Source organism: Sinohyriopsis cumingii, chromosome 16 (assembly GCF_028554795.1).
Source record: "Sinohyriopsis cumingii isolate HCF-2022 chromosome 16, ASM2855479v2, whole genome shotgun sequence".
NCBI lineage: Eukaryota > Metazoa > Mollusca > Bivalvia > Unionida > Unionidae > Sinohyriopsis > Sinohyriopsis cumingii.
In genome coordinates this window covers 67,316,057-67,335,015 of record NC_142976.1, presented here as the reverse complement: position 1 = coordinate 67,335,015, position 18,959 = coordinate 67,316,057, and the positions used below count along the sequence as shown (strand labels likewise).

Sequence of the window (18,959 nt, the reverse complement as noted above, 5' to 3'; positions counted from 1 at the left end):
CTCCTTGACATGTTAGGAATATTTGAGGCCTCTAGACAACCAGACTGGACAAGATATAGCTCCACGTGTCCACGCTTATAACTTCACACAACACGATAGTACAGATCAGTCACCATTATTCCTAATGTTTGGAGGACATCCCACTTTGTCATTAGAGCGTTTGGTCTTTAGAGAGATACAACCTAGCAGCTCTGCACAGGCAATGTAGAGGAGTTTTGTAGAAGACTGAAGATATTATATCTAGCGGCTGGGGATGCAAATGAGAAAGCTCTGAACCATGGTATTTGCCTAATTGTAAGTCCTTGATTTCTCGTCCGATTAATTTAGTTCATTATCCAAGTATAGTTCAGTTCCTCGTGAGTAAGTGTGGGTTATTGGTCACTAGAAACAATGTGTGGATGGTATGGTGTGAACGCTGTATAGAAGTTGTTGGGTGTTTGGTCAATACAGACGACGTGTGCATTGTATAGTGCTGGTACGTGTGGAGTATTGCTAACTACACACACGTGTTGATTGTTTACTGTGGTGGTATTCTTCACAACTGAGTGTCAGTTAGACAATCAATTTGTCTTAATGTTAGGTTAGTTTTCGCGAGATTGACTAGTCAAATTTGTCATATCGGTTTTAGTCATTACCAGGGCTGCACGTACACTGCAATAAGTAAAGTTCATGCTTCAGTACTGGTAAAGTAGTAGAGCCAAATATTTTTCTCCAACAACATGATCCCCATGAGCTGCATTTTGCTTGTAAAAAAAGAAGAAAAAACCTTTCTGTTTTTATTTTATTAATTAGTAAATATGAAAAAGGAACTTGCAAGAAATTTTGGGTATCGGTCTTTACTTGAACACATGCATGTATACACAGACACAACCCAGTGACACTGATGTTATGAAAAGAATGTCATAACGTTCTAATAAGTGTATTTCACCTCCATCAATACTGATTATAAAATGTTTTGTCTTTCACACATGGTTAGAGAGTGAGACAGTTCATGCTCCCTTAAAAGGGGTGTCACTCCTAACGGTGTAAATGTACATCATTGGGGAAGGCTGAACAAGATGTGCGGAATTGACCGCAAGAAAGACGAGCAGTGAGTTCTGGCGAACGAGCTTTATTGATATAACTGATATATAAAATTACATTTTAGATATAGAAATACATCTACGTAAACTTTATTAGATATAAGAAATACATATAAAATTACAATATTCCTTCAAGCTTACCAACTTCATACAATTATGTAATTTCTGTCTTTTTGAATATAATGTAAATAATTAAATATCGAATACATTAACAATAGCTAAAGAGTGAACAAAATGAATATTTCAGGCTAATACAGTAATCATTTTGTGGAAATGTATTTCACTGAATTTGACCTAAAATACCAAAATATTAAATAATATTTTATTTATAAATTACTTATTACTGAGCATGAAGTTGATAGGGAAATCGTCATTTACAATAATCAATATTATTATTACAAATAAATATAAATTCTTAACATAGCTGAACTTTTCAATACATTATAATAAAGAAAATAGTCCACTGTCCTGCGATCAGTGAGTTATAATCTGTCTAACAGTATACATAATATAATGATTTGATATGGACTCTTATCGTTCTTTCAATACTTGTTTAATAAGCGTTTAGATCTAATCTGTACCCCTTGTCTTGTACAACCTTTCTACCGCATACACATGTGTACGTGTATTTCCCACTGATTTGTTAAAATGGATGCATGTACAGCTTTATAGATGATTTTGTTATTTGTATGCTGATGGCAAGTTCAGTCCCATTTTCATCGGTACTAAATACCTTTGAACTAATTTGCTACTTATAGATTCACCATGCAACCGTATTTATAATAACACATAACTGTCATTTCACTGTTGTGTAGTATGTTGTATCATCAATTCAAGCCTACTAGTCACTCCTCTGCCGATTAGGATGCCAGTTCAGCATAAATGCGACGTGTCTATTCCTAATGTTGGATGAATCTTAACATATTATGTGTTGCAAACTATCCATATTTGGCATACATTTTAAGTTCCTGATGCATGTCTTAGGTATCTACCTCAAAATAAGGTTGGTGTACTAGCTCAGTCGGGGTTTTGTGTGATATTGTAAAAAAACAGACTATAAATAATCCTTACTTGACTTAAATTTTAGGTTTAAATAATTAGCATTTTGAATCATTGTATATGAAATGCCCAAAATCTTAAAGCACAGTTTAATTCCGCAAAACATGTATATGACATATATATATATATATATATATATATATATATATATATATATATATATATATATATATATATATATATATATATATATATATATATATATAATTCTGGTTATATAGATAATATATAAATAATTCTGGTTATATAGATAACAGAGAGAGATAGACATTAATTCCAGTAATGAGAATTAAACAAGGTCAATGACACTGAAATTCAGTTTTTGGTTGAATAGATAACATGCACACGATTAAAGGCCATAATAGTGAGACTTCATGAAAAGATATTGTATATTGAACTGTCCATTACTCTCCACATTCATCTGCGAAAAAGTCATAACTATTTTAAAGTTGCTGCAATTATCGATAGGAAACCATGTTTAGAAAGCATCAAATAGATCAATATTGATCCAGCATTCGTAAACCGTTGTTTTCAGATACACCTTATTTCTTATGTCAGCTAACTTGTTGCCATTTTCCATATATTGTAAGCGTCTATATTTTTTTATCTGTTGTATTGTTTATTGTTTACTTTTTTTTCCTCCGTCGTCTTGGTCAATCTATGTTTTCTTTTTTTACGATGCAGCTTTTTTTGGGATGCAGCTCTTAGTCATATTCGTTACACTCGTATTTACATGCGACCATCAACTTCTACAGCAACATTAGTAGCAGTTCGATGTGAAAAAAAGTCGATATCAGAAGTCAAAAGCAACAAATCCCAATAACATTTTCATCATCATTTAGATTGTGTACATATTTAGACACAAACAACCAATTCATCTTCATGTCAAATTTTTCTTTGTGTTTGTTGCTTCATTTATTCATATCTAAAATATGTTGTGAATACTTCTCCAGTTTTTGTGTGCCTTACCTTGAAAATGAGTTCTGTGTCGCCAAATATCATGGACTGCTCATTTCCCTTGTCTTTTATTGTTGCACCTTCTGGCAAAGGAACAACGAATGTTCCAAGAAAACGACATGATGGAGCAGTTACAAAAGTAGGACTTTTCTCTGTAGACGTATAGAGATCGCATTCAACTGACATTTGATCCGCACTCGTTGGATACCATGTCGTGGTGATATTTCGACCAACTTCCAAAGCTTCACCTATTTCTACATATTTGTAAAAAATATCTTTGCATCTAGATTTACCGTTGCACACTATTAACTTTTCTATGGGGTGAATGGTAGGATTGAATTTCGCTGCTCTCTTGATTCCGTACGTAAAGCGGGCTATTCGTGTAGTAATTGATCTAGGGACATGTCCAGAGATAACTGCACCCTTAAGGATAACGAGACCTCCTTCATCGGGAATGATGATCGTTTTCTGTCCAAAATTACTTTTGAATGCATCCCTAACCAGTTCACATTCAGCGAATCCTCCAGCCAAGAGAACTGTCGTTAAAGTTTTCAAGCAAGGATACGACAACAGCTTTCTTACATGATTAATAGTGCTTTTGATCGAGTCGTCGAAAAAACCGATTCCAATACTTGGATCGAGTCTGAACTTGTCTCCTATCCATGAAACTCTGCCCTCAAAACCAGCTCGAGAGATAGCGCTTTTCACATCACCCCCCTTTTCTTCAAACATTTTCATCATCGAAGGTGACATCTTACAAGTAATCTTTGCGTCCATATTGGTCTTTATCGCCCTCTTCTTTGTTTCAAATTCTCTAAGAAGATCTATGTAATCCGACATCTCCTTCCTCGCGAATTCACGTAGAACGTCTTGTCCGACGATCTTGCCGATAAAGGCAAGGAAGTTTTTGTCTACACATGTCCCTCCCCAAGGGCCACCGGATGCTTTATACAGTTCTCTCAAAGATCTGTCCTGCTTCATTTCATGTACAGAGATATCTACTGTTCCACCTAAAATTATACATAAAAATAACTGACGTTTGTAATGTGCAGAATGTCTAATGACAGAAAAATAACTGAAAGGTACTATAGAAATATAGGAGTGATTCACTACGATATATTCCAAACCTGCCTTATTTTCATTTTCAAAATCCAACACCCTAGCAACCCTCATCCATCAACGCAATAAAAAAATAACAGCCAACACTTACACATTATGCATTCTGGCTGAGCCATAAAGAGCCTCTTGCAAGACAATATAATCTCTCATAACAAGCACACTTAGTATGTTTTCTAGCTCAGCAACAAAGAACACTAATTTCATTTTCCTAAAATAAACATCCCCCGCTCTAAGGTCCTTTTCTCCAAATCTGAGATCCGACTTTGTATGTGTCGCGAATGCTTCGCTTCGACCGAGAGCAGTAATGTATTGCACTTTAGCCTCATTGGGACTTACCACTGAAATAGGTGTTTTGCACTATAGCTTCAAGGAAATGTATTACCTCAAAAAAATGTATAACCTCAATGGGAATTTAACATGGTGGGGTACTATAGCCTCAATGAGAAATGGAACATGGGTGACGTCATGGTCATGGGCACTAGGGAAAAATGTCAACAGTGTTGCAAGTGGCTTACCTCGATTGGGCTGTGGTTTAGTAATAGTGTTCGAATTGACCTCGATACGCACTACTGTAGGTAGATATGGAAAAGGTTATGTGAAATATGAATAGGGATAAAAGGGATGAAGGGGCGGAAGGGTTTAAAGGGACAAAGGGGTTTATGGAGTCATAAAGGTTTAAAGGGTCATAGGGGAAGGGTAATGGTAAAGATCTTTTAAGTTTGAATTGTCAACACAGACACACACACATATACACACACTGTCCAAACCACCTTGTGTTAGCTTAGAGTGTAAGCGAAGAAGATGAAATCGAACAAAAGTACTTTCACATACCTGACATGCCATCAAACACCCCATTATACGCTCTATCCTAAACAGCTTGTGTTAGCTTAGAATGTAATAGAAGGAGAAGAAATCTCGCAAACATAATATCTAAAGCATCACCTATACCATCCGACACCCCTTACTCATTCTATCACAAGCGTCATGTGTTAGCTTAGAGTGTAGAAAAATGAGATGAAATCTCGCAAAATATATTCTCCCTTAAACCACCCAAAATACTGCCATCACACCACTATATCATCCAATAACCCAATATCAATCAACATCCCATACAAACACACACACACTTAAAATTCCCCTTAACCCAACATTCTATGTGTCAGTGTCTGCGTGTGTGAGTATTTATCCAAAATTTTAAAAAATCATGACACAACAATGATAACAGACGCATTTTTCCTATTTGCATGCCTAATGAGCGTACGTGAAGGAGAACATTCCTTCCATTTCAATTCTAAATAAAACATGTCCCTGAGGGATAGAGACGGCTTTATTTCTGACCATACCAATGATTTAAAGGTTGGGGTAACTGGCCTTGGAAAAGATGATCTTCTACTTGGAACATTCGCAAGACTCTCAGTGCATCATTGTTTTCTGTTTAATAACGAATGGCGTCTAATTCTCTGGCGGTTATTCTTTTCCAAGTCTTGCTCGCAACTTTGGTGCGACTTCTAAAAATTGTCGTCGAATGGGTATGTGCAACATGTACTGGCTTGTTCTTGTAACCATCGATGCACCTGAGGTAAATGTACACTTTTCAGTCGGGTTTGGCAGCACGATACAATTTTTGAACTGCTCCGTAATCAGCAGGATGGGCAGGATTGTAGCAAATGTTGGCTAAAAGATTATCCATCATGACTCTCTTCAATAATTCACCCACTGTTCACTGATGCTACTCTTGCTTTCGTGGGATTGTTTCGAAACTGCTTGGCGTGGCCGACGTGCCACACAAGTAGGAGTTGAGAGTGGTGGTTTTTGTGGTGGTGGTGGCAAAGGGCTTCACTTTTTTCTTGATTTCTTTATTCGCTTCTGGTTTCCCCTCTTTCCTTTTCGTTTCTATCGAAGTAGGAGTCCATATCATCTTTTTAACCCAAGCTTTCAGCTCTTCTCGCTGGGGGAGTAGGAGAAGGGGTTAACAAGGACGCTACATTCTTACCAGGGATGGGAGCCTATGGCGTTTGAAAGACTTCTCGTGCGTCCTCTTCCTCTGTTATCCGTGCGGCTGCGTCTGACTTGGTCGCATGAGATGTTGGCGATGGTGGCAACTGGCTTTCCATCATGGCCTTGAAATCTTTCAGAGTCGGTTTAGCTATTTCGTCTAAATCTTTTTGGCGAAACAGTTGAAGAAGTTGCAACATTTGGCCATGCCGTTGAGATTTTCAGTTTCTGACAAATTGATGCGATCCATCAACGATTGCAATTGGTGTTGTAAATGTGAAATCTCGGTGAAATGAGAATTGAGAGGAAAATGAAGAGTCTTCTGTTCTTGCCAGTGATGGAATCCCATCATCGTTTTAGGGCACTAAATTCATCTTTCGTCCTTCCATATCATTCCAAAAGACGCGTATCAGGTCTTTCCACAAAAGGGATCCTTTTTGCCTTCTTCTTCCTCCTCCTTATTTCAAAGTGCTGTCTAAAATGTTTCCAACAAGTCCTCCAAACAAAGGAACAGCCACTCCTTTGATCAAGGGTCATATTATTCAAGGCAGAATTTCTCCGCGTCGCAACAACATCTTTTTCTTTTGACGGATGGGTATTTTCTTTTGGACCATTTAGCGAAGAACGTTTCAATGCTTGGATAAGTGTTCTTGCCGGTGTTTAGACAAAGCTATCGTTACTTTCAAGACCATCAGACAAAGTTCACACAAGGTCTCGATGGTTATTTGGAGGCTGCTTGAATGAGTTGTTTTCGCATGTGTTGAGGGGATTTCGACAGAACTGACCTTTTCTTTTCCCTTTTGTGACAGGAGAGTGGTAGTGGTGTGCACTTCCTTGGAGTGACATCTATTTTCTTTCAGGAGCTAAAAGGAGCACTGAAGCGAATCGTCCTGTACTAGCTTTTTGTATATTGGAATGCGTCTCTACTTATTGTATGTAAGTCGTATTATCTTCATGATGGGCATCACTCGACGTTGAAGGGTTTGCAGTGAACTAAATCCAGTAATCTCTGTAACACTCCAGATCTCCATTGAACTTTGATCTTGGGGGAGGGTACTTTTTAAGCAGTGACGCTCCAGTCGTGAAACATATGTGTACGAAATCGCAAATAATCGGGTGTGGTGGGTTTTAAATCGACGAGAAATAGGCGTGAGGTGTTTGAATAGCATCTTCCTGTGCATGAGGCAGCCAAGGAGTTCCTAACGGTTTGGCTAATCTAACACTTGCACTTGAGATTTATCTCTGGAAATTTTAAACAAAACATCATAATGAGCATTGAGAATGTTGGTGCAATGGGCTTTACTTTGTTGAAACATATTTTAGGTAATGCAAATGGCACTGGCATTACGAAGATGCCTTTTGTATGTAAATCAAAGTTTAATTTCTTCTTGGTCTTCTCTTAACATGTCGTCGAAGATAACCAGATGCGTTTGACTCGTGTTACATACGATCCCGTCGTCTTCGCAAGAAATGCCTTCCACAAGGAAAGTGGAATCTAATTGACGTTCTCGAAGGAGACTTACGCCGAATGCCACTCTTTGTAAAACCCAACGAAGCGTTGAGGTGAACGATCGATTAAATGGGTTTTGTGTTCGATCAAACGTGTGACAAATTAGGTTTTGCCTGAACCACTCTATCCAGTAATCAACATGTTAAAGGGATGGGGAAGATACAGTGGCTCACAACTGGAATGATCTAACGTTTCATCGATGACTTTGAAAGTCGAGGAAGAGATAGAAGAGAAAGATGTGGCCATAGCTAAGGTGTTCAGAATACTGAAAATAACACAGAAAAGACAAGAGATTTTATACTTATCAGGACACTTTTATTCAAAGTTGAAACGAAACACAAAAATACATAAGAGCCAAATGGATAAATCTAACATGACATGCAAAACAATCAAAATGCAACACAAACAAGCTACTGCACAACAGTTTCGATGAATGCATGGTGTCCTAGAATGTCTAGGGGCACTTTGTAATGTTCTTGGAGTCTCTACACTATGCACATTCTCTAATGTTTCCTGCCAGAATGGCTTTTCGTTCGTGTCGATGTCGACGATGGTACTGCTGCTGTCCTGAATCTGATTTTCTTCTGTGCCAAGTTCTTCTTTTTCTGACACTTTGGCTAACACGGGTTTAAATGTCACATTGTTCACTTAACGTTTGAAGTCATTAACACAAATCTTAGGCATAGTTAGCCATTTCTTTCATCGAAGCATCGAAACCATGACTTTTTCAGTCACGCACATCTTTTCAGTGATGCTGTAGGTCACAGGTTATACACACATATTCGTAAGCATCCCAAGTTGCTAAAATTCAAGGACACTTTTCTTCACGTAGTAGAGGTTGAGAAGTATCGAGATGAAAGCGCAACGCTTTTCACAGAATGAGTCTCTCGTGCACATTTAAAGGAGCATGCTACAGAACTGGCTGTCCATCAAAATTCAGTTTAGAAGAATGATTTAAGTTACTTGCAACATTGTCGATATCGCGGTGTACAAAACGCTATCTAATTATAAATGGAACTTTGGCCGGACAGAATAGTTTTAATTCAAAGGTAAGGTGTGGTTTTAAGTTGATAGACGAAACACGGCACACTTAAGGTAGATGGTTACGGAGAGCCGTCTGTGAAATTATTGTTTTAAATGAGCCTTAATGTGATCAAATCATAGGGTTTTGAAGGGCTAATGTGTATATCGTCCACCTTTGTAGCAAGTCACTATGTAAAATAAATGTTTTCTTATTTTCTGGTTTAGACAGTGTAAAAATAGAATAAGATAGAAGTCACGGGAACTAATAGGAATTGGATCAGACATATTAATCTTCCTATTTCATACATCAAGTAAAATGTTCTTACATGTTTCAAAAGAACACCAGAAGTGCATTTAAAATTTAACGAACATGACGTTGACATGTTAAGCTCTATTGGAGAGAGCAAAACTGAAAATAGTACGAAATATGAATCTCGAGTTTTACTTAATATTTAATTCAAACATATTTTCAGACTCTTTCTTAACTGTTTTAATATTACATCTTTAACACATTTTAACCTTTGCCAGATCTATATATAACGTCTCACCAAGAACAGAAATTTATTTTCGGAACAAATTTTCAGAATTTCAATGGAAATTCAACGCTGAAGACCAGTTTATTCAACTCAATTATAGATTGAGAAAACTTCTGAATATACATGAGACATTTTATTTACCTTCAACGGTTAAAAAGTCGATGTAAAATTTAAAATGCCTGTCTATAAATAAATTATATTTCTAATGTAATAAGATCGCCTTCAAATAAATTTTCAGATATTATATATTTATTTAATTTAGTTCTACCATTTGGTTAGTATTTGCAAAACCGCACATGACAAGCTCTAGTCTGTCAGTCGCTAAGGCAAACATTCTCTGAGGAGTGTATTTTGAAAACCCCTGGCATACAACTTTTTTACTGCCACAGTCAGTTATGCTGGTTGTCTCGTCCATGGATCCTACCCTACATCAGTCTTAATGTCGCCTCCACTGATTACAATTACAGATGCAGACAGGCCAATCCCTCAGACGATTAGTAACAAAACTGACCAATTGTGAGTACATAATCAACTTCGACTCTTTACCCTTCACACCAACTTCAGGTCGATTTCCTTATTCATTTAACCGCGTCCGTCTCAGATGCGGAGGTTGCGGTTCGAATCACGGACGAGTCATACCAAAGACTTATAAAAATGATACTAGCAACTGTCTGACTTGGCGCCCACGACGCTCACCATTAAGAGGTTAGTGCTAGGACTGGTCGGCCAGTTGTCAGAATAATGTGATTGGGTGGGACATGTCTGCGGCTAGACCAACAAGTATGTCTTCGCTTTTTATCTGACGTCGCTACCAGTAATGTCAGAAGAAAAAAAAGAAGAGTCCTTCTTGTTGCTCTAGTCTGCGGCATGATGACCCAGTGCTAGATATTGTAATGGTATTTGTTATTGAAGAATAACTGCACAAGGCGTTCTATACTATTTATTAAGTACAATACATCAGTTAGGAAGGTGAGTAAAGACTGCCCTGAAAGTATTTTTCCCATGGAACATAAACCCTAGTTGAATGTATAACATAAACCAGCTGTTGGTGTATATCAGTTCTAATCCAGTGTGGAATATCTGATTACTGTCAAGTGATATTACAAAGCTAATTAGATCAAGGCTTACACTACAGACATCACTATAAAACTGTCACACTGCAGACATGACTGAATTTGTTTAAAGATACATTAAAAATCCAAATCACACACACACACACACATTCATTCAAGACCAACATCTCAATCAAACTCTCATACTGAAGAAAGATTGACAAGAGACGATGGCACATCCCCAAGTTAAAAAGAAACAAACCAAAAACCAAACAAAAACAAAAACCAACCAAACATAATTTTTAAAAAAAATTTACAAACTGACCTAAGGTTCATACCCCACATAGATGAAAATAAGACTTTGATGTATATGCAGTGCCTTGAATGTGTATACCACCGCTTTACCTGTCACGGCTATGCAGTCTACTTAACAGATGTATATGTTTAGCCTGATAAGACATCAGGACACAATATACATGAAAAAATAACTTCAGTAGCATCTGTCTGTCTGCCATCTGTTCGTCAGTCTATGTATGGAGGGCAGCCACAACTGAAATATTATTCTGTCCTCCTCCTAGCGGAAGGCCCATGTATACAGATTTATTCAAATATACGGTAGTTTAAGATATCCTCTGGCTGGCGCTTGTAACCCGAGATCATGTTTACCCAAATCACCGTCAATTTTTATCAGAACGAGACAGACATGCTGTTTGATGAACGATTGACATTCTTTTCAAGCGGCCTAATTTACATGTGTGTGTTAGTTAATATACACTTCTGTCTGATTTCATTAAAATATTTTCAGTCGAACATTCTAGTTTTTACGTTCAAGTCTTTGCTGTTTTGATCTCTATATAAATTATACAATGTTTACTTCTACTGTACTACACGGTTATGTTAGTTTCAATGTATGGCGTAGCGTGCTTTGGTCATTGGTCTTGATGGCGAATGGTATAGTAATGCACAATTCAGTAAAGATCGGTCAGGGATGGTACTCTGAGTTTCAACAAACAGCTAAAAATCTTGGTAATAGGGATATCCCATTCTTTCAATTAAGTGTCAGCAATGAGTGTCTGAGAGAATAACTGTTAACTAAAAATAAATTCCATACATTTGTATCCACAAACTTTGATGCAATGTACACCAATATGGAATCTGTATGGAGTGAAAAAGATATGCCATTTACGCTTATGAGTAGTCCACTAGCGTGGAGAAATTGAATATCATGTGTTTTCTACGCTTACTGTTTGCAAATAAAATGGATTTTTGTCAGTCCTGAACAACCTTGACATTAGTACCTTAAAAAAGGTAGAGAGGCCTGTAGAGACCATAAGCAGCATTTTATGATGAACCCAATGACACTTGTACATGTATTTTGGTAATAATAATAATGACACAATTTTCAGTAAAAATATTATGATTATCCCCAATATGCACAGTGTGAAATACTTTTATATTCTCTGTTTACGTCTTTCAGCACATGATGTACATCTCTCTATCTACCTACCTATCTATCTATCTATCTGTTTGTCTATCTGTATGTCTGTCTATCTATCTAGTCTGCCACAATTGGTAATTTAGTTTTCCATACTTTAGTAATTTATGTGTCATGAGTTTAAAACTCTAACCACTTTCTTTGCAGCATTGCAATGGGTTCAGTGCAAATTGCAAAATGTAAAAGATAGATCATACTGGTCCACTATATCCCGTTTATGAAGACCACCAGCCAAATTGAACCCCATCTTTGTATCCTACACCCTATCATCACATGTCTTTGCAAATGTCTGAACTGTACAACGATAAAAATTAATTTACCCAGTGTTCAACTGTCACATACCAAACAATATTAATAACTATTTATCACAAATGTCATTGATCACAACTAATATGTATATAACTAATTGTACAAACAAGCATCAAATATTTCCCTATACTTGGTTTATTGTAGAATCCACTGCAGAAAACCACATGGATATGTACATTTATGAATATCATCTTCAACGCCACTAAGCTCGTTGCGCTATACTTTAACATTCACGATAAGTGAAAATCGTAACATACAACAGAACTGTGCGACGTATCCTCTTCTAAAGTATGCAACTGTTCATATATCTTACCTGAAAAGTTTGTAATTTTAATAACATTTGTATTTGTTTTTCATTTGAACCATACTCTTGCTTTGTGCTAAGTGCTTCTGACACATTAGCGGAAACACATACCGCAACTACAGTAGTTCTCCTACATAAAAACTTTGGCGGAATAATATTTATATAATTACAAGCGTTGACCTCAATATGTGCTACTCTAGGAAGGTATGGAAAATCCTATGTGAAATATTTATAGGGTCAAAAGGGTTGAGAGGGACAAACAGACATATACAAACAGACAAACAGACATATACAAACAAACAAACAAACAAACATATATGTATACAACAGAGAGACACAAATGTTTTGGCAAGAGTGAAAGAGTATATCCCTTCAAACAAGTGAATGGCACTGAAAAGGGTTGTTTGGGGTTCTTGTGCGCACGTCCTGTGGAAAAACCTGGTATATATTTATAAGTACAACTTGTGGGAAATACTATGGAAAAACCCAAACATATATGTATAGCCTCAAAATGTAGCGTTGTTACCTGTGACTGACCTCAACCGGGTTGTGACTTGGTAACAGTGCTCGAGTTGACATCAATATGCGCTAGTCTAGGTAGGTATGGGAAATGCTATGTTAAACGGGCCATAGAGATTACGTCATCATAAATGGTTTATAGTTAAGTATTTATTGGGTCAAAGGGGAAGGGTAATGGAAAAGGGTTTTAAGTTTGAATTCTCAAATTAGACACACACACACACACCGTCTTGTTTTAGCTTAAGGGCGTAAGCGAAGAAGATGAAATCCAACAAAAATACTATCAGAAATTCTTATATACCATCCAACACCCCATACACACACTATCCAAAACACAGTGTGTTAGCTCAGAATGTAAGAACAGGAGACGAAATCTCAATAACATACAATCACACACCACCCTATACCATTCAAAATTCCATAAACACGCTATCTATAACGCCATGCGTTAGCTTAGACAGAAAAATATCAGTTTTATACGCAGTGGTCCCTGTATATAGGACGAGTGTCTTAGAGACAAAGTATTCATTCAACTCTCAAATGATTAAAATGGAAGAGTTAAGATAGCTTTTAGCACGACAGACCGCTGTTGCCATCATACATTTAGTGAGAGTCATTCAAAACTTTACTTCCGTGATGACGACGGACTACTCCTCTCGAGATAAATGTAAAGATACTTGCTATATTTGTCTGGAAAAAGGACATTGGGCCCCAGTATGCCCACAACGTCACAGCAAAGGAACGACAGGAGAAAAGAGAGACAAAGGTCGTGATACCTGTTATCATTGTCAAAAGAAATGACACTGGTCATCAGAGTGCTTTAAGAAAAACAAACAAGAGAAGGAAGAGGAAAAAGAGGAGAGATCTTCAGAAGAACCCTCCCCACCAAGAAATCCAAGAAATCTAGACCATGAGAAGGAAGTGACAACGGTGAAAAACAAGTGTCCCTCAAGAAATTAAAAAGGAGAGACAGAGAGTAAATATACCAATGAAACGTAAGTGGCTATTTGTCTTGATTGTTTTAGTATGAATAAACACATACACTTACTCACACATGTACGTCATTCCATCGTGATGGGGTAAAGGGATTTTGGATATTGTATTTGACTGTGCAATTGATGTGATGGATATTATGTTTATGCGATTTCATCTCCTCTCCTTTACACGTCACCCTTTTCGTCTAATATAGTTATGGGAACACAACACAACGCGTTTTGGGTTGTGTATGGGGTGTTGGATTTTAGAGGTGATGTGATGGAAAGTATGTATGTTACTTTACATGTAGTTTGTTTAAAAAGGCTTCCCAGTTGGTGCTGATAGATGGTGTGTTGAAAGGACACAAGACGTGTTTGAGTGTGTGTGTGTGTTGTTGTTGTTGGATGGTATAGGTGGTGTGAATGATAGTATATTTGTGAGATTTCCTCTTCTTTTAAATTCTACTATAACAATAGAGGTCTTATATATTGTGTATTGGATAGTTGATGGTGTGTGATAATATGTTTGTGAGATTTCATCTAATGTTTTAACTCTGTGCTAACACAAACACTTTACACTAACACATGGCGTTCAGATGTGATGTGATGGATAGCATGTTTGTTCCATTAAATGTAGTTTGTTTCAAAACATTGAGTTTGGTCTGCTAGTTGGAGTCGTGCGTGTGTGTGTGTGTGTGTGTGTGTGTGTGTGTGTAGTGTTTGACTGTATAGGTATGTTTGGATAGTTTGTGAGATTTCATCTCTTTCTTCTACACAATAGCCAGATCTTCTGATTGCTGGTGTACCGCGCATATTAACTCTTTGACCCGTTTAACATATAATTTTTCATACTTACCTTGACTAGCTCGTATTGAGGTCAACTCGAATACTGTTGCTAAGTCACCGCCCAACTAAGGTCAGCCACTCGTAATACTGCTAGTTTTGAGGCTATAACTATATGCTAGGGTATATCCAAAGGATTTTCCACATGTTGTACCTATACATATATACTAGGATTTTCCATATGATTTCCCACAAGATGAAGCTATAAATACATACCCGGGTTTTTCTATAAGAGTTTTCCATAAGAGAAGAACACCAAACAGCCCTTTTCAGGGCCAGTCACTTGCTTAGAAAAGATATATCTTTCACTCTTACCAAATTTCCTTTTGTCTCTCTGTTGTAAAAGTATTTGTTTGTTTGTTTATGTCTATGTTTGTCCCCATCAACCCTTTTCACATAGGATTTTCCACAGAGTAGCGTGTATTGGGATCAGCCATTTGTAACACTGTTCCCATTTTTCCACCGTTTCCATCACCGATGTTAATTTTCCATTTACCCCCCAAGGTGCTATTATGACCGTATGCATTTTGAGTCTATATTTCTTTTCACCTTTTTGTATGGAGTTTCCCATTGACCCCTAATACCGTATATTACTACTGTCAAGTGAGAGAGTTCAACTCCTGTCAATGCAAGGGCGTGTCAGCCACTGTAGTTTGTATTTCGGCAAGGCATTTGATTTAAATTACCATAGCACGATCTATCATTTCATGAGCCGTTAAAGCAACAACAAAAATCACACCCCACACACCAAAGCCACAGAACACATTCAATTAGTGAAGTACAGAGATCAACGCTGCACTCTCAAACACTGATTATGCGTGAGGGACTTTTGCGTTTACAATGCGCCACTTATCCAACACTTGTTGTGGAATTAAATATTTGCCGCCATAGTATGGTGGACGAAACCGGGAATACACAGTGCCATCGTAGGAAACGCAGACTATTCAGATATATCACTGATGTTCCGTTTGCTAAGCTTAAAACTTTGTCATTCGTCTGCGACCCTAATGCAGTTGATGCTTCAGTGGGACGAATATTCAGTGCCGAGTGATCTGTTATTATAGTTTCCACCATAATGAATTAAATAAAGTAAAAGAAGGAAATGAAGAGGGAAGGTACATGCATATATTATAATAATTATATGATTAGTCACAAAATATTATCAACTGAAGCAACATAAACTGAAATTGTAGTAACGCCAGAAAGAAGCGCAATAAAAGCAGAAGTAGAAGCAAATCTAAATGATGCCAGTACAAAACAGCAATTGATTTTTTAAAATCTGTTTATGAGTTGAGTACGGGTAAGTTGTATATACATTACGTGCCTCCCAGATCCACAACCATGTATGTCATTCCGGGACAGAACATCCTTTCCATGGAGGATGAGCCCGATCGAGATGCCTTCAAAGATTCTAGTTGCTGACACCAAATGGCAGCTGCTTCAGGCTCCAGGGCGATGGACAGTTGAGCATTACTGATTCCCGCCTTTTGTAGAAAAAAGGGTTTTACTAATCTTAAAATTACTCAAAATTAAATATAAAAAATTGACTTTATTTTTTCCGTTTATAAAATACTTCTGTTAACATATTTCCAGTGTTTGATCCTTACAGTTCCACGTGCGCTGAGGACATTTTATACGTATACAAGGCAACAACTTAAACCCAAAATCCATATGACCTGCCAGGTTAAATTGCTAAATAAACTAGCTAAACACTCTGCGGATTAAGCATCACAAACATTCGTCAAGAAAGTGACTGTGAGAAAAGAACATTTTCGGAAAATTATTTTTAAAAGCATACACTTTCGTTATAAAACTGCCCGAGCACAGAAATGACCATAAATTTAGACTCCAAATAAGAAACTACCATTAGTATATTATTTTCGCATCTGTGAGATGAGAGAAATAAATAAAGTAACCAATGTATTATCAACGCAGGCATTTTACAAATTCCACTTGTAATCGGAATATAGTACATAAAATATGAGTACAAAATGGAACGTTTCGTCTGAATTTAAATATTATGCTAATGACGTTTCGTCAGTATGGGAAAGCAAGCAGCAGGGAAGTTGAACAGACCAGTGCGTCCAGCCAAAATAAACCTTCCTACGAGAACTTTCTCCGTAGAAGCCTCAGAATTCAAAAATAAAGCCTTCTACGGAAGCTAATTTTTATGCATTTCAGACCGGATGCATCGGGTGGTCGCGCCGGGTGTATTAGTAAATATAGCCCCCGAGACAGGAAAAATAAATGTCGGGGAATAATTTTTGTTTCTTTTGTTGCAACGTGGGGCTGCTTTTTTATGAATAAATTTGATCAAGACCAATTCGATACCGACTTCGTGGATCATGAAGATTGATCGTGATAAAACCATGCGGTGTTGACTGAGCGCGGCTGAATAAATTTTTGAATCTATTTATATCCATGTCGCCTTTGCACCAGGTCTGATGGATATTTCTCAACGTGTGCGTGTCTACGCCGTTGAACACCGATAAAATATTGCAATTGTCCCTAATCACCTTTGGAATTTGCGTATATCTCTGTGTTACGTAAATAACATCGGTGTTCTTGTGTCTGCCACGCGAGAATATCCTAGCCGGGTTGGTCTGCTTGTCCAGCATAACGTCATCGAAAACAACAAGATTATTAACATCGCCGTCCAAATTCTCCACGGATGGAGCTTCATTGATGTCTGTGATGAATTCGATTGTGCCTTCGTCGGTATTGTCACTGAATTCTTTTAACACTTGATAACAACGTTGATCATCAACGGATGGTGCAACCAAGTACAATTTGTCCCATTTTAGCCATCGCATGATCAAATTCAATAACAACTGCGTCTTACCAGATCCAGATGGACCAATGATTATCATTCTAATCGAATTCGGTAATACCGCATTATGTTTTATTTGCTCGCGTCGCTTCGTGGCTGAAAAATCAATTACATTCATGTTAATAAAATACATGGATTTATATTGTGTTAAGTGTCGCACTCACACAGCTACGATAAATCCAACCGAAATTGTCACACGCAACAACAGAAACGCAATTGCAGGAGAATGCGAAGTTTGTAAGACGCGCAAGTTCAAATTTGTAAAAAAAAAAAATAGAAGAACCGGAGGAGATATCGCAGCCTCCTTGACAAATCTACCTGGATTACCCTGGGCGAAATATCCCGGAGAGAAGCATCTACCAGGGTACAATTATTGTGGACCTGGAACGAGGCTCGATATCAGACTCGACGATAATAACCAACCATTTCAGGGTGAAGATCCGGTAAACGCAATCGATAGAGCTTGTTACTATCACGACCTCGCGTATCGCAGCGGAGATTTACAACAAAGACATCTCGCTGATATCAAGCTAATTCACGCATTAGACGCGATTCCCGATAAAAGTTTCAAAGAGAAATTGGCATCCTGGTTGATAAAAGGCGCGATGAAAGGCAAATTAGTATTCGGTGCTGGTAAATAAATATGGAGCAGATATATTATTCTCCGCGAGGATTTTGGCGAGGAAAATCAGCAATTGCCAAACTCGCCAAAGCCGCTAAAGTAAAACAATCCGTCGCTGAATCGTGGTTATCAAAACAGGCAATTTGGCAAATATATCTTCCTCCACCTAAGAAAATACCATACGCGAGTTTTACCGTCAGCGTCCCCAATGAGGTCCATCAAGCGGATCTTATGTTTCTTCCTCACGATACCGTCGACGGAGTCACATATAAATACGTTTTGACCATCGTTGATATCGCTAGCAGGTATAAAGAAGCCGAGCCATTATCAAATAAAACAGCAACGGAAATCGCTAAGGCGTTTAACGAAATTTATTCTCGATCCCCGTTAACATGGCCGAATCTTCTCCAGGTTGATCCGGGTCGAGAATTTCTTGGTGCGGTTACTTCACTGATGAAAAAGAATAATGTTAAAATCCGTCGCGGTATTGTAGGTGTTCATCACAATCAAGCTATCGTCGAAAGATTCAATAAAACGCTCGCAGAACGATTATTTGGATACCAGAACGCGCGTGAGTTTATTCAAGATAATCGATCTCATGATTGGGTATCAAGATTGCCTCATGTAATCAACGCGCTGAATAATGAGACGACTCGAACAATAGCAATGAAACCCGCAATTGCAATTACAAAATCGAATATACCCCTAAAGCGAGATTCCACAATTCAGC

At 37.6% G+C, this 18,959-nt stretch overlaps 1 protein-coding gene across 3 annotated transcripts in view; it reads right to left on the bottom strand.

The window, feature by feature from the left end:
* Positions 1–2,355: 2,355 nt before the first annotated feature.
* LOC149780711 (heat shock 70 kDa protein 12A-like) overlaps positions 2,356–18,959 on the bottom strand; it is a 54,560-nt gene continuing 37,956 nt past the window's right edge. For all 3 annotated transcript variants that reach the window (XM_089937758.1, XM_089937760.1, XM_089937759.1), the window contains exons 4-5: positions 16,102–16,261; positions 2,356–4,108 (exon numbers count right to left, since the gene is read on the bottom strand). In XM_089937758.1, the coding sequence (XP_089793884.1) occupies positions 3,057–4,108; positions 16,102–16,261 (1,212 nt within the window). In that variant the 3' untranslated portion in view covers positions 2,356–3,056. The remainder of the gene's footprint in view (positions 4,109–16,101; positions 16,262–18,959) is intronic.